Source organism: Chiroxiphia lanceolata, chromosome 12 (assembly GCF_009829145.1).
Source record: "Chiroxiphia lanceolata isolate bChiLan1 chromosome 12, bChiLan1.pri, whole genome shotgun sequence".
NCBI lineage: Eukaryota > Metazoa > Chordata > Aves > Passeriformes > Pipridae > Chiroxiphia > Chiroxiphia lanceolata.
Window position 1 is genome coordinate 15,755,778 of NC_045648.1, and position 16,833 is coordinate 15,772,610.

The 16,833-nt window shown below is 57.3% G+C and overlaps 1 protein-coding gene across 1 annotated transcript in view; it reads right to left on the bottom strand.

The window, feature by feature from the left end:
• The window catches only part of ZNF609 (zinc finger protein 609), an 86,899-nt gene that overhangs the window by 23,005 nt on the left and 47,061 nt on the right, over positions 1–16,833 (bottom strand). The window contains 7 exon segments of the mRNA XM_032700739.1: positions 3,186–3,264; positions 3,405–3,621; positions 4,126–4,301; positions 4,462–4,828; positions 5,139–7,494; positions 7,842–7,929; positions 14,727–14,952. Of these exon segments, the coding sequence (XP_032556630.1) occupies positions 3,191–3,264; positions 3,405–3,621; positions 4,126–4,301; positions 4,462–4,828; positions 5,139–7,494; positions 7,842–7,929; positions 14,727–14,952 (3,504 nt within the window). The 3' untranslated portion in view covers positions 3,186–3,190.

Consider the following 16,833-nt stretch of genomic DNA (forward strand, 5'->3'; position numbering starts at 1 on the left):
AATTGGTTTAGAATCAGAGCTGGGCTGTGCCAATGGACCCCTGACAGAGGAGACCTGTGGAATGGGTGTTCCCTGGCTGAAGCAGCACCGAGTGCTGCTTCTGGCTTTTGAAGGGCCCAGTTTTATCCCTTCTTACAGCTGGAGCTGCCCCTGCTCCTGCCCCTGCATGTGCTAGGGCCCTGCTGCCACCACATGGTGCTCCCCTCGGGCACATCCTGAAGGTGATGGGATGGGAACCACTTTGCTCCTTTACTAGTCAAGTGCAGGATCCTGGTTCATGGGAGCTGGAGTGAGGCTGATCTGAGCTCCTTAATGAGCTGTAGTGACAAGGCTGTGCCACTGCACGTTTGGCTCTGACAATTCCAGATTCTCCCCTGCCCTGCCTCCAGCACAAGCAGGCAGATGTGGAGGTCTCAGATCACTGGTGTCTTCAGAAACGCCCTCAAGAAAATGTGGAAGGTGCCTCTGCTGCCCCTGGGTCCTGCCTCTTGCATGGATCAGCTCCGTGGTGGAGCTGGAGGAGCCAAGCCCTGCCCCGTGGCACCCCTCGCTTGCCCAGTGCCTTCCCTGGGGCAGTGGTAGAGGGCAGGACCTTGGTGCACAGGGGTTCAAGCCTGGGGGGTTCTGCCCCAAATTATCCCCTCTGAGTTCAGCTGCAGCACCCCCAGGAGCTGTGTGGAGGGGCTGGATGCAGGGGCACAGGGATGCAGCCTCAGACCAATGAGGCTGCTTGAGCCCTCTCACATGCCGCAGAGATGGGGTAACCCCCTCTCCCACCCCCAAAAATCACTGGCCACAGCTTTTGGGGGATAAAGGACCAGACTTGGGGGGAGCAGGAAGAAAAAGCCACCCTCACAGTTTTGTGATTGTCTCTTAAAAAGATTTATTCTCCCTCCTTGCCCAAATGTACAAAGGCAAGAAGAGTACAGTTTGTATATATATATATTTATATATATATATATATAAAAAAACAAGGAACTCGGTAATAATGTACACTTTACAGAAGGGCAGAGTCAGGAAGACTGAAATGAAACCCAACACAGCAACGCCAATGGAAACAAGAGCTATAAACACCAACGGTCCGACGCCCTGGCCAGGGGCCGGGCAGGGGGGACCCTCCCCCAGTGCGGGGGCCGGGTGAGGCCCCACGGGCAACAACTGACCCAGAGAACCCAGATACGTCAAACCTCAAACCTATTCTGCATAAACGGTTGTTTCATTTAACACCTAAAGGGAGACTCAAGCGGGACCCAACTGGGAAGGTGGGGAGCAGCCCCCTGACACCCTTCAACTGCCAACAAAGCCTGTGGCACCCCCCAAGCCCCCCCTGCCCCGACGCCCTCCTCTGTGCCCCTGGAGCCGCTGGTGGGCCCCGGCCGCGCTGGGAACCAGGCTGTGCTGGACCGGCCGAGGCTGGAGGTAGGAGCAGCCAGTGGGACACTCCTCTACGGGTGTGATGTGGGGCTCCCCCGAGCACCCCGAGCCCTCCAGTCCCCAGCCCCGTGGCTGCGTGTGGCTCTGGAAGGGGCGCGGGGCGGGTGGAGCTGCCGCTGGGCACAGCCCACCCTGTCCCCGCGGAGCGCGCTGGGGCACACAGCCCCGCCTCCTTCCAAAGACAAGGAAGAGTGGGAGAAAAATGAGTCGAACAACAAGAGCGGGCTGGGGCCACCGTGCTGCCAGCATCTGAACCAGGGCCGAGAGAGCCAGAGCCTCCTTTCCAGCTGGGTACAGTGGGATGGGGGAGAAATGGGGAAAGAAAACAAAACCCAAAACAACAGCTTTCAAACAATTGCTTTTTACAGTATGTACAGAGCCCGGCGGGCAGAGCATCCCCGTACAGCGGCCCTCGGGGCCGGGTGCGACATGGACACACACACACAACCGAGACCCACGGCCCCCACGTCCCCCCAGCCAGGCAGCAGGAGAGGGGGGAGAGCTGGGGCGGCCCAGCCGCTGCGGGGCCGAGGTAGAGCATCGGCCCAGGGAGAGCTGCTCTGGGGCTGGGGGCAGAGGACCAGAAAGCCCCTGTCCTCGGTGCTGGGGAACAGCCGGGAGCAGGGACCGGCTTCCTCCAGGGCCTGGTGCCCCCAGCCCCGGCATGAGGCCAGAGCAGGGACCAGCACAGCCCCACATGCCTCTGGCAGAACCTAAGTGTGCTTGTTCTTCGCTGCACCCTGCCCATGGCCTGGGGGAGCCGCCCTAAAACCAAAAGGTGGATAAAAAGGGGAGCTACAGCCACCCCCCAGCAGGATATGCTGCCCCAGGGTTTGGGGAGCATTTACCAGGGTAGGGGGGCAGAGGAAAGGCTGGAGGTGTTGCCGAGTTACAGCTCAGAAACCAATTCGAAAGTGATGGGCAGGAGCTTCAGGCAGGTCTGGACTGTGCATGGCATGGGGGTACCCCAGCAGCCCCAGGTGGGGTGACAGGCACAGCCCCCAACTCTGTGCCCCACTTGCCCCCAGCCCCATGGAGCCCTGGCCCCCCGGGGCAGTGGCTGCTTCACCGGGGCAGATGAGGGACTGGGAGAGGGAGAGCTTCACATGCAGCACATCCCTGTGCCCCACGGCTCTCTCCAGCCAGGCTGACACCACCTTCAGGCTCACAACAGCCCCCCCCCAAGCCCATTGTGGCTCCATGTGAGCCAGCCCTTCCTTTCCTGAGACCCCACAGCAGGCTCAGCCCCACACTCCGAGTCCCCGCCTGCCCCGAGTCCCATCATGAAGCAGCAGCTCAAAGAGACACGGTGGGGTCCCAAATCCATCAAGAAACCTCAGTGCTTCTGTTTCCTCTTCATATGCACCAGACGGGCAAGACGCCTCCATCCCAAGCGCTGGTGCCCAGTAGAATAAATATTTCCGCAGGCACCAGCTCACCCACTCACCAAAGGGGGTGTGGGGGGCAGTCAGTGTGTGTCCGACGGGGGGGAGAAGACAGAGTCTGCCTCGGATCGGGGCAGGAACGTCAAGCAGAACAATTAACACCATTCAACTGATGTCTAAAGGAGTCTCCAGCGCTTCCCCATGTGAGCCAGTCACATGTCTTGTACAGCCCAGGCATCCCGGTGCTTCACATCCTGCCACAACCCAAGGGCAAGTCAGCTCCCACGAGCCCCTGGGGCGATGGGTGGACCCTAAACCCTTGAGGGCACCCCCTGCGTGCCCATCCCAGCAGGAGCAGAGCCTTACCGTTCTCACCTCCGGGGAGGTGGGTATAGGGAGGGAGTAGAGCCTTGCTGGCTGGCAACGATGGCTGTAGAGGAGAGACCTGCGGAGGAGAAGTGGCGTCAGGATTCGGCAGCCCAGGCCAGGCACCCAGCCAGACCAGGGAACAGCACAAGGGCTCCCACAGCCCACGGGTGGGTCCAGCTCCCTCTCAGCCCCCCTGAGCCCAGCCCCAGCTCTCACCTGTTGCATAGGGCAGGTTGTACTGTGCCGGCAGCAGCGAGTACCCGAGGTGGTGGTGGTGGTGATGCGTCGAGAGCAGGCGCTGGGAGGGCGATGTGCGGGGCCGGTCGCCGCTCCGTTCCCCTGCTCCAGCTCCCCCGACGCTGCTGCAGCTCCCGCTGCCCCCCACCACCCCACAGCCACTGCGGTCCCGCTCCTGAGATGTTTTCTCACTTATCTGGAGAGGAGAAAGCAGACACGCTGAGGGACATGATCAGCCACTCCGGGGCACATCTCAGGGTGATACTCCCCACCTTTGCCCAAAGACCCCCCATGAGGTGACCAGGCTCACAGCCCAAAAGCCGTGGGGAGGACACAAGTCCTGTTTGAGGGCAACTCTTTCCTCACCATGTCCAAACTCCGTCTCCCAGCTCAGCCCAGCAGAAGCCATGGGATGGAGACAGCCCCTGCATCTCACCCACTAGCTCCAAGGCTATGGACAAGTGTCACCAGGTTCCTGCAGGGTTTGGAGGAGCCCCAGTGCTTCCCTGGGCCAGCCCACAGGTTTGGCTGGTCCATCCCAAAGCATTTGTACTGTGGTAATACACCATGGCTGTGGGTCTCCCACAGCAGCAGGTACAGCAAACCCCATGGCAGGCGGAGCTGCTCCCAGCTGGGTACAGAATCCTGGGACTGTTCCACAGTCCCAGCTGGGTGAAGCCAGTGCGCTCCTGACCCTCACCGTGGGCGATTTGCTCTTGTAGTGGCTGGCATGCTGCTGCAGGATGTCCAGGGCCTTGGACTCTGAGCTGGATTTACAGCTCACGCTGGGGCTGGCTCGGGACTTGTCGCTGTCGTCGCTGCCGGATGCCTTGCTCCCGTACGGAGAGAAGGAATAGCTGGAGGGTAGGTATGATCCTGGGGGGAGAAAAGCAGTCAGAGCACAGGGAGGATTCGGGCAGCACAGTGGGAGCACATGGCTCTGTATGTGTGCGAGAGGATGTCCTGCAGCTGCCCCCCATCCCGAGAGCAGGGACAGCTGGGAAGGGACGTCCCCAGGAAGGCCCTGGCTCCCTACCTGGGTAATTCTGCATCATGACGGTGGGCATGGCGCGGTAGCTGGGGTGGTTGGGGTCGTACGACTGGCTGTAGGAGTAGCCGTGCATGTAGGGGATGTAGGACTGGTGCTGCGTGAGGGGTGAGGACACAGGGACATGGACACTGGGCCTGGGGTCCTTCCCCACCATGCGAGGCTCCTCAGGGGGGGTCAGCTTGCACTCGGAGCTGGTGCTCTCCTTCCCGTCCTCCTTGGATGTGGCTTCTTTGCTTCGACTCCTTTCTTCCTTCAACTTTCGGTCCCTCTCCTCTTTCCACCGCTCATCCTCCATCTTGATGTCCGAGTACTTTGCCGGGTACACATACGTCCACATCCGGGGCTCGGCTTCCTGCAAGAACAGCCAACCATCAGAACACCTGCCTCCCCCCAGCCCTGCCTGTCCCAAACCCAGCCTGAGTTTGGAGGAGACCAGTGAACTCCACTCCTCTTCCCCGGGCTCTCCTTGGCTGATCTGTAGCCTCACAGCCCCATCCCTTTTCTGGGCCCCAAGGGAATCTCATGGAGTCCCACCACAAGCAGAGGACAACACGTGTTCTCCAAGGTGATGGTCCCAGCAGAGCCCTGTGGCAAAGCCACAGTGAGGGGCTTCCTCCAGAAGCAAACACCCAGCTGGGCTGGTGGACAGGGCAGAGCATTACCTGTCTGTACCAGAGCACAGGGTCCACCTCCGCTTGCCGGCCACACTCAGAGCCAGCCTTAGTCTCGGCAGCTTCCTTCCCAAGGTGACTGGCCTCGCTCAGCTTCACCTTGAGCCCCTCGGCAACCTGGCTGCCAGACAGCTTGGACGAGTCCTCCAGCTTGGGGATGATGACAGACTTGGCCATGTCAGGACCTCCCTGCTCCTTGGGCTTGTTCAGCCCTGACTTGACGAGGTCTGTGAGGCTTGGGGCTTTGGTCAGTGTCGGTGGCATTGGTGGCTTCTGCTTCCACTCCTCTTTGAGCGCTGCCTCCCTCTCTTTCAAGCCCAGGTCTGCCTTCTTCTCCAGTCCCCGCTGCTGCTGCTGCTCCAGGCTCTGCCGCTGCTTCTGCTGCTCCTCATACTGCTGGCGATAAGCAGGGTTGGTGCTCAGCAGGTGAGCGTGGTAGCCCTGCTCATTGTAGCCGTAGGGCGGCACGTAGGCATACTGGTTGTAGTAGAGGGACTGCATGTACATGTTGGGGCGCTGCTGGATGACTGAGGGTTGCTGGCTGGAGCCACCACCAAGCTCTGCCTTCTTCTCTTCGCAGCCTTCGCTCTTCACCTTCACATCTGGGTTCTCCTGCTCCTCGTCCTTCTTCAGTTTCAAGGCCTGTGTCTCAGCCACGGACTGCCCGCTGGGGTTCAGGGGACCTGGGCTGGCCTGGGGGTAGCCTGGGGAATAGTATGTTTCAAAGCCTTGGTAATAGGGAGACTCTTTGCTCTGAGGTTGTGGGGGGAAAAGAGCTTTTTTGGCGCCTTCCTTGACCAACTGCTCCGGATCCTTCGCCTTCACACTCTCCAGCTTGCCCTCCCCGTCCTCCCCAGCGTCGGAGATGTCTGAGTAGGCTGGGCTGTTGGTCTTCACTGAGCTGGCCTCTGCCCCGTTCTGGGTGACGACATGCAACGGGGTGAGGGGCTGGGCTGGGTTGGTGTTCTCCAGCCTGCTGGCACCACCGATGGAGGGGCTGGGTGCGTTGTCGGTGAAGCTGTAGATTTTATCTGCCTCAGCCTTGATGCTGGCGAGCCGGCTCTGGTGGGGGTCGGATGAACCATTCAGCAGCCCCTCGCCTTTCATTCCCAGGTCGCTGGATTCCCCCCGGAAAGGGCTCTTGCCTTCCTCCGCTCTGCAGGCTTTGCCAGGAGTCAAAGGGTTTTCCACCTCCTTGGGCTCCTTCTTCTTCTTGTCTTTCTTCTTCTTTTCCTTGGAAGGGGTGAGGGCAGGGTTGACAGTGAAGGGCTCTCCCATCACTGTTGGCTTGGGCTGGATAGGTTTGAGCTGGGGGCTGTTGGGCATGGTCTGGACCACAGTGGTGGCGAGGCCGGCGGATGAGCCGGGGCTAGCAGTGGTGAGGGTGGCGGTCTGGAAGGTGTAAATTGGCTGCGGGGGGATGGCTGGTGCAATGGGTCTGGCAGACTTCAAGCTTTTGGAAGGGATCTTCTCCTGTTTAGCACCAGAGGCCTTCTTTGACTTGTCCTTATCAACACATCGCTTCTCCAGAGAGTCAAAGTCGTCATTACTCGTCTCATCAGCCACCGACGGACCATCCTCAGAGCCATCATTGGACAGGGCACCTGGGTCCGTGTCCCCCTCCCCACCCACCTTCTTCTTACAGGGGACCTTGGTGCTGAACTTGCTGGACGGGGAGGGGCTGTGGGGCTCCATCAAGCGCACCTTGGGGGTGGCTGAGCGAGCGGGTGAGAGCGAGCCCTTCTGAGAGCCGGCGGCCCCGTTACAGCTCCCAACGTCGGCGTGCAGGGAGGGCTCCTCACCATATTCGCTGTCCACGTCCGCCTCCAGCTTGCTGTCGTCATCTGTGTGCGCGTGGGCCTGGTGGTACTTCAGCCCGTTGATGTGCTTGTACTTCTTGTTACAGTTGGGGTGGGGACAGTCGATGAGGATGGGAGAAGGGCAGTTGCGGTCCAGGACAGCCGGTTCCACCTTGACTGTGGCGGGTGGCACGGTGGCCGAGCCCATCGAGTTTGTGCGGATGCGTTTGCTGCCCTTGGAGTCCTCCGAGCTGGAGTTCACCTCCATGTCAGAGAGGGGTTTGCTCTTCCGCTTGGTGACAGAGGAGGGACTGGCCTTCACATCTTCGGCCGTGCCGCCAGGCGGGGTGCGGTGGTCCGAGGAGTTCTGGCTGCCCCGGCGCCCCTTGCTGTTGGCTCCTGCCCGGGTCTTGCTGCTGTTACTGGTCCCTTTGCTGTCCGAGGCAGCGGCCGCCTCGTTCACTGGCGTGTTGCTGTTGGGGCGCATGCGCTTGCCCCTGCCCCGGCCATTGCGCATCTCCAGGTCGCTGGTGGGAGAGTCACAGAACCTGCCGGGAGGAGGACATGGGAGTTTTAATAGAGAGACGGTCATGCCCATGGCACGGTGGGAATCCCCTTCCTCCCCTTGCTACCAATCCCACAGACTCATCCCCCCACTGGCCAATAAAGAGGAACTAGAGAGGTCCACCAGGATGTGCTCAACCATCCTCACTCCCCCAGGACAACGGACCTGTGACTGCGAGGGCAAAGAGCCATGGGAGCAGCTCATTTGTGCAGGCAGGAGATGCCAACCCCTGTGGCAGCCCCACAGGCACAGAGCAGAGTGTATGGGGCCTGTATGGGGCTGGGTTTGCCCTCAGTGCCCGGAAGCCCCCGAAGCCCACCACCCACTTACCGGGGAGGAGCCCAGTCGTGCTGTGTGCAGTCCAGCAGCGTCCCCACGTACGTCTTGTTCCTCCAGGTGACATTGACCACCAGCATCCCTGCAAGGCAAGGGGAAAGGGTCAGATGGGGCCAGGTTTGACCTAGCAGTCAAGGTGCAGGGACCTGCACCTTCAGATAGGCAGGAGGAAGAGCTCAGCTCTAGTGCCGGAGGAAGGCAGACAAGGGATCTTGGGCTTTTGGGAGAGATGAGACTCTCTTTTGGGAGAGGCTGGAGGGGCACCAAAATGGGAGCTAGAGACCTCCCATCTCCCAGCTCATTCCCTCTCTCAGCACGGCTCTGGCCGGCATCCACTCAACCTCTCCTCCTCTTCCCTATTTTCGTGGGGATGCTAAACCCAGCCATCCCCAAAAGGCTGTGGGATCTGGTGGGGAGGCTGAAGATCCACTATAGCTGCATGTGCATTCAGGTAGGGTAAGGAAGGCAATCTCTAGGGAGTGAGGGCTGGGAAGCCCCCAGGGGAAATGCAGAAAGCCCTCAGCAAGCCTGTGGGCCCCAATGTGGAGCTGCAGACACATCAGTGGGGCTGTGACACCCCCCGAGTGTGGCCACGAATCTCATGGCTCTCTGGAAAATGTCATTACTGCCACTAGATGGCAAGTTGAGCTCAGCATTCCCGCTCAGGCGACTACTCCTGGCAGGAAAACCCAATCCTGGTGGAACAACCCCATGTTGCTTTGCTCCAGCATCTCCAGCGACACCCCTTTGCCCTATATCTCCACCTGGAGAAGCATCTATGAGGCCACATCCTCCTATCTCAGAGCAAAGGCACTCAGAAAACTTGGAGTTTCAGCTTTCTCCCACTAATTCAGAAGAGGAGCAGCCTGACTCGCACCCATGCCAAGGCCGTGGACTCTCAGCACCACTTTTGGGAGGCAGAGGGGTCTTCCACAGCATCCCTCAGCGTTGGGGCACCTCCTCCCTGCCATAGATTGCTGATTTCCACACTAGTAGAGCGGAATCCGTTGTGCCAAGCACGTTTATCCAAGCAAGGTAAAACTCGGGAGATAGGAAACGCGTTCGCAAGGGTTGATGAGCGCAGCGAGATATACGGCCCCGGGAGATGGATGGAGCTGAGGGAGCCCGGAGCAGCTGTGCCTGAAGCGTGTTTATAAATCTCAGCCTACAATCCCCGTTGTGCTGTGCCAGCAGCCAGCTGCAGACTCCGGCATGGATAATACATGGAGCCGAGGCCCGACATGTGGGTTTCCCTCAGAAAGAGAAATGAAATTCAGGCCTTCTCTTTCTCCTTCTCCTCCAGGAAAACATTGGGAGCAGCTCATGGGAAGACACAGTGCCAGCACACGGCCAAAACCCACAACTGGCCCATCCCTGTGAGCAGGAATGGCTGAGTCCTGCCTTTGGAGGAAGGTGCTGGGGACCTGCCTTAACATGGACACGGGCAAGATATGATGATGGACATGACCTGAGATAGAAACCATGGCCCCACACGTGGAGGGATGGATAGGAAGAGGGGAATGCTAGTCCCAGGCATCCCAAGAAGGGCACATGGAATGTGCTCTTCTATCTCTGTTCCTCCTAATGCAGCGTTTTTTGGCAGGCAGGAGCCTGTCCCCCTTTCCTTAAAACCCAAAGAAACTGCAGGCTGCATCCTGTGCCCCAACCCAGCCCCACCATTCCCAGGACACCTCTGTGGGGCTGCTGTGAGATGGTCCCAGGAGCTGCCCAAGGACCTGGCAGCCACTGAGGAGCAAGCAGCCCCAACCTGGACCCCACTCCTCCTAGTCCCTCTGCCCTCCCTGCCAGTTCAATCCCTCTTTGAGCTGGCGAAGCCCACATGCGCCGCTGGAAGTTAATTGCATGACAAACCACTGGAGTCCCTTGTGTATCCCAGGGCCAAAGTGTGATATTAGAAAGGAGGTGCTGGCGTTTTTTCACTCCCTGCCACCGCAATCACAAGAGAGAGATGAAAGAGGAAAGGGCGAAGCGAGCCAGCACCGTCCCTCCCTTCCCTGTTGGAACACCAGCCCTCCAACACACACCAGCCTATATTTAACCCACTGCAACCAATCATACCAAATCCCTTCCTAATCCTCCAACAATAACCTAGGACAATTTAAACCCTGGGATAGATCCTAAGCAGCTTTTTTCACCCACCGTGTCCCCCTCCTGTGGCAGGATGATGGGCAGGCACAGGCATGGCAAGAGTGGGCAGTAAGGACATAACAGCCCCGCTCCTCTGAGAATGGAGATGCTCTTGAAGAGGAAGAATCCCACTTGGATAACTCCAATCCCACCTGGTTTCATGGGAAGATGACACCTTTGAAGCTCTTAAGGAATCATCACTACTCAAGTCTGGGTGCAAACCACTCAGCACCCTGGCAACCAACTGTTCCCATCACTGTAGAGTCGTATTCTGGCTGGAAAAATTAAGGGTGGGTGATGGTGTAAGGTTGCCATCCAGGTTGGCAGCGTATGAAAAAATCCTGGGATTATGCAGGATGGAGGACAATGCTGCTGTGGGCACCAGGACCCATTGTATTAGTGCACATTTCCCCCCTCTTTTCAAAGATGAATCCCCCAAGTCCAACCAAGAACATCCCCATGAATTCCTCCTCTAGCTGCATCACTTCCAGAATGCCATGACTTTGGGATGCTCCTTCTTCCATGAATTTCTCCTCCAGCTGCATTGTCTTTGCGAGGCTTCTTCTTCACTTCCCCTCCAGCTGCATCACTTTCAGGATGCTCCAGCTTCTCCATAGACCCTGCACATGTGCAAAGATCCTGGCCATAGTGCCCAGGCTTTGGAACACAACACCCCAAGGTCTTCATGGACAGCATGCCAGGAAAGCAGGGGACACCACGGGGCAAGGGATGGTCAGCACAAGTGTCACCTCACTCACTGAGGAGCAATCACTCACCAATGACCATCAAGGGCAAAATTTTCCTTGGGGAAATTTTCTGTCATACCTGACAAATTTGGTGGCCTTCTACAACAGAGTTCCAGTGCTGGTAGATGAGGGAAAAGTGACTGATGTCATCTATCTGGACTTGTGCAAAGCATCAAACACTGTCCCACATGGCATCCTTGTCTCTAAACTGGACAGACATGGATTTGATGGATGGACCACACAGTGAATAAGGAACTGGATGGATGGTCACACTCAAAGAGTTGTGGTCAATGGCTTCCCTGTGAGGGTGGTGAGGCCCTGGCACAGGTTGCCCAGAGCAGCTGTGGCTGCCCCATCCCTGGAAGTGTTCAAGGCCAGGTTAGATGGGGTTTGGAGCAATCTGGTCTAGTGGAAGGTGCCCCTGCCCATGGTCCCTTCCAACCCAAACCACCCTGTGATTTTATGATTCTATGAAACATCATTAAAGCAAATGAGAAAGCCACATTCTCGCTTCACACTCTTCCTGCATCAGTCTTAAAAACACACCTCCTGATTCTGGACCTAAGCAGACACGGATAAGACGACTGTAGTGTGTATGCAGAGGAAGGTGTATCCCTTTGGAATCCCCAAAGCCCACCCATTGCAATGCAATCTTGGCACACCCTCCATTTCAAACATCCTTGGGCACTACCCAAGGCTGTGGGTGATGATGTTTGATGTGCAAAGCCATCAAATGTGGGTCAGGCTTCCTCAGTTACAGTAAAACCTTCCAGTATTCGCCCCTCCCATCTGTCTCCATTCTCTCCCCATTCTACTGTATCTCCCTCCTGCTCCAAGCAAGGACATGTCCACAGTGGCATCTTCCACCCCTGAGGATGCTCACACTCCATCATACCCTCAACAGATGTTTGCCAAAGAACAATCCAAACACCTGGAGTGTGCAATGTTCGGCCATGGGTGACCTGCCACCACCATCCCAGCACGGAGCTGGAGGAAGGGACGTGGAGTGTACTGACATTTTCCAGGTGCTGCCACCCCACAATCCTTGTTGCTCAGAGGTTTTATGCTTGTTTTGGTTGTGAACAGCACTGGTGTGGTGCTGGATCCTAGTCTGCTCACAGGGAGCAGAGCTGAGGAGGTGCTGTGCTCTGAGCCAGGTGACACCAGTTCCACCGAGGGGGATGGAAGGGACCTGGCAGCTAATGAGGTAGCAGAGTGATGTGGCAGGGAGCACAAAATCATTGCCCCCTGCCAATTCCTGGTTGAGAGGTAGTGCCATGGGAGCCATTTCTGTTCTCCCCTCCCTTTTCCTCTGCTCATTCTAGAGAATGAGATGATCTTCAAGGTCCGTCCCAACCCAAACCATTCCAAGATTCTGTGATTCTAAGTTTGATGCAAGTCAAGAGCTGCTCCTGCTGCCCACAGTCCTTCCAAGTGGCTCAGTGAGGCTGCTACATCCCAAGGGAGATAGATTCCTCTGGGTGAGGTGCTGAGATCCTTCTGGAGATCTGGAGGGCAGTCTCCAGGTGCTGGAAGCACCTCATTTGGCTGTCAAGACATGCCCTTGGTGTAGCTTTCTCCCCTATATCCTTCGGGTGAGAGGAGATGCTCACGACATCGGAAACACTTCACAAGCTCCAGCTTTGGACAGCCAGGTCAAGCATCACCCTTGACTCCCACCAGCAGAAATGGGAAGGCAGGAGGGAGATGCTAGGTAAAAAATAGGGATGGTTCCACCCTGCCTTTTCACTCAAGGACAGGAGATGCCGCTATAACCAGAGCCAACACACGCAGTCGACCAGAAGCAACCAAAGGAAACGTCAGGGCTCGTCTTCTGCAGGGCTGGATGTGAAATCCTTGCTCCCCACGGTGGCAACCATCAGCAGCCGGCAGAGAAGGATCTCTGTGTGAGTTCACTGAATTACCACAGACTAAAAATATCGGGGCTGTGGGAAATGGCAGGACGCCTCCAAGGCACGCTCCGAAACGGTGGCTGCAGAAGTGAGGGGTAATGCAGACGGACAGGCAGACAGGCACAGAGCTTCACGGTGGGATGGGGAGCAGGGGAAAAGGGAGGGGAGAACAGAAACTGCTCTCATGGCACTGCCTCTCAACCAGAAATTAGCAAGGGAGAATGATTTTGTGCTCTCTGCCTCAGGGATATTCAGTTTATCCCTCCTGGCATGGCCACCATAAGCCTCTCCTGATTTCCATCCAAAAAAACCCATACAAGCTCTCATCAGCTTTGCTGCTGCCCGTGGGGGTCTCTAGCAGTCCTGGGATTTTCAGGCAACTCTGCAGCTCTGGGGATTTTGGGTTGAGGAAAGTCACAACAGAAGAATAGACTGATGGGGACAGGGAGGTGGGGGAGCCCCATGAGTGGGGGGTGCCGATGCTCCTCTGCAGTGCTGCATGTCCCAGCCCCCAGCCCGGTTGTGCCTCAGGTTCCCCACTGAAGGTGCTGCATCCTGTAAAGTGATGGGGCTCTTGCAGATCTGGAGCCAGCAGTGCCAGTGCTGGGAGCTCAGCAGGTCTCCTCAGAGCACCTTCCCCCAGCAGATCCCCTGGTCCCTGAGATGTGCAGAGCAGGGTTCTTGAACATTCCTGCTTCTTGTTTCCTTCTCCCAGATTTTGCAATGTGTGATGTCCTTCTCCCTTGGAGCACCATAAAAAACACGTAGCTCCCAGCTGCCTCGATCCGGATGAGTTTTTCCATATGGAACAGATGGTGAAGCAGAGAGGGTAGAGGAGTGCAGAGGTCCCCATTCCAAGCTAGACATTCCAGTCTTCCCCAGTATGGTCCATGGACTCCTCTCTTCCCAATAGCTCAGATGCTATTTCTCAATATGCTTTTTCCACGGGGAACAACTTCTATGCTCACATCAGGGGCCACTGCAGCACTCAGTCCTGCACCAATCATTGCTTCAAAACCAGTTTCCCAGTAGGGAGAGGGGGAAGGCAAACTGGGCCCATCCCTGTCCTCCCAAAGCACAGGGCAAGAAGGGAACCCCACTGAAAGCAGCTCACAGGAACACAGATTTCAGTTCAGCTTCCACTGAGGATAAAGGCAGTCACAGTGAGGAGCAGCCAGGGATAAAAGCCAACAGCTTTGTTCTCTGCATGGAATAGCGATGGGAGAGTAGGAGCAGATGTCCAAGAGGAGTGCATGGATACCTGGTTGAGATGACTGTCAACCAGCCTCCACCACTGCTGCTCTCTCACCTTCGTGCTTCCAGGCTCTTTCTGCTTCCAGACACAAGTACAAGGAGCTCACCCCGCACCTCCCAAGGCAGAAACCTCCAGCACCCCAGCAAGGCTGGAGGGAAGGCCGGGTTCCAGTGCTTGCCGCGGGCTGCTGAGCCACCTATTCATCCCTGCGTTCCTTGGCAGAGCCTCAACAGCAACGAAAACCCATCAAAGAACCTGGGAAAGCAAACCAAGCTGTGCACAGATGAGACGAGCTCCAGTGGAAAAAAAAGATTGGATTGGCTTGGCAAGAGAGCCGAGAGGCTGATCTCCCGCCGAGTCGATTTTGAGAGCTCCCGCTGGTGTTTTTTTAATCCAGCAGGAGATTTCTGCTGCCTCCCAGGGTTTGAGCGTTTTTGTGACAGACCTGCGGGTTGCCAAGCAAAAATGAAGTCAACTCCGCTGAATTCCCGTGCCGGCTGGCACGGCCTTTCCCCGGCACCTCCAGAACAAGTCAGCTCTTGTCGAGAGGCAGAGAAATGGCAGCTCAGATTTTCGCCCGCTGTCTGAGCAAGGAGAGAACACAACGAGCGGGGCTGACGCAAGTATTGGCCCGTTACTCCCTTTGCCGGACGGATTACAGGCCGCTCCCACATGGCTCCTCTGTCCTGACCACCCAGCTGGTGGCGGGAAAGCCCAGGACGTGCCAACAAATGGCACAGCAGGGACATGGGAAGGAAGGGACTGCCACAACTCCACCATGACACTGGTGGAGAGCGAGGAGCTCTGTGACACTTACCGTCCTCCGTCTCCTGCCAGACAATGCCCTCCAGGTTCACGCTGGTCCCGGGCTCGCAGGGGCCCAGGCACTCGGGCTCGGTGGCCAGGGCCACGTCGCAGGTGTTCACTCCCACCGAGCGGGTGCGTACCATGATCTGCTCGCACGGCGACGAGATGTCGTTGTTGACCACAGGCACGAGGAGGTGCAAGGGCAACACCGCGGGCGTAGAGACCGGAGACTCCATCTGTGGGGAAGGAGAAACACGTGGTCACCGTCAGGAATACTGTCGGGAATATGGAAGGGAGAACAAGTATCAACAGGCATCTACGTTCCTGGAGAAACACAAGCCCAGGGCTGCCACCTTCAGTTGACGTCCCACACCCTGTCAGAGGACAAGGATCTCACAGGGCTGTCCCACCCTGGTGTGCCCATACCCATGTAACCCTGGGCGCTTTGGAGTCACAGAGATCACACCCAGAAATCCTGCAGGAGATATCTGCGCTCCTGCTTGAAAGAGCTTCTGCCAAGTTCCTTCCCCGACGGCTTCTGTAATCATCCCTGCTGGGGATGCCTCTTGGCTATGGCTCAGATGTTAATGCAGCCAATGACTTTGGACCTGATGGCTCATTAGAAGAGCTTCTGCTCAACTGGCAGGACAGGACGAACGAGTAGTGGTCTCCTTCCAGCACCAAATCTACCCTATGACCACCTGAAGACGCAGTCGCTTGGATCATATCCCTCTTCCCTGTGCAAGTGTCTGCTTTAGAGCCTGATCCAGCCATTGTGCTCTCCTTGCACATGGAAACCACATTCCATGACCAGAGCTGAGCTTGGAAAGCCAACAAGCCAACATGCCAAGTGAAAGCCCAGCCAAGCCACCCTGCCGCTGACAAGCCAAGATCCTTGGCTGCTCTGCCACGAAGCAGATTACAGCAATGTCAGGAGCAGGATGGCTGATGGGCTGATTCTGCACTGGTCAAGGGAAGGGCTGGGGGGGTAACTTCCTGTCCTTCGGGGTTCACTACCCAAGCCAGGCACAGCCAGCCAGTCCCTCGCCTTGGCTCATGAGGATCTGCAACAGCTGTGGGTGAGCTGCTCTTCCTCAGCTCAGATCTTCTCTCTTCACCATCTGGATCTGGATCAGATGCTGGGCAACCTCAGAAGAGGACTGAGGAAACTCATCACATCATCAGCGACCACTCACGTGGGTTATGGTTTCAAGCAGGGGAAGATCCCTCTAGAGCACCCAGTACTAAACCCAGAGAGTCCCCCTAAACCTCTGCTGAGGGGAGATACTATAGACCTGGAGAGCCCAAGTTTGTGGTCACTAAGTGTAGGTATGACACCAGCCCATGACCACTTCCATCCTTGCTGCTGACTCCCACCCTGGTCCTGACCAGCTGCCAAGTTCACCTGCTCCCCTCTCTTGCTCTCACACCTCTATCCTTTAATCTGACTCCAGCAGAACCTTGCACATCCAACCTCACCCGCCCCACACAACACAGCAAGTGGCTGGAGCATCCCACCTCCCCACCAACTCCTGACCCCACAGAGCCTCCCTGCATCCCCAGCGACACAAATCTCTAGGCATAGGAGCAAGGAGGAGAACATCACATCTGCCAGCGGCTTCTGCCTGCTCCCACAGGGGTGGCTGTGGGCAGGGGGTGCAAATGTGACCCTCGTGGAGAACTGTGAGACCTTCTGGCTCTGCCAGTGCAAGGGGATTTGCTCTTCCAGCAGGAGAACACAAAGCATCTTCTGTCTGCAGCCCTCTCCTTGTCCTCCTGCATCCATTGTCTCTCCAGACAGCTCGTCAGAGCACATCCACACCACTGGGCATTCAAGATGGCCCATAGGTCTGAAGCAGCAGTGGCTGGACTACATGTTCCCCTCTGCCAGCAGCATAGCTTGTGTTCCACAGCTCTTTTCCCCACAATAACCTCCAACCTCCCACCAGCAGGACCAACTCTCCCCCAGGAGCCCAACCTCACCTCCAAGGCTGCCCAACTGCATCCCATGGGATTAGAGGAAGGTGGTTTTGGCATAAAACAACCCCAGGAGGCTGCCAGAGGAGCTGCCAAGAGGCTCCCACCCCCCCAAAACACAGCAACCTCATCTCGCGCAT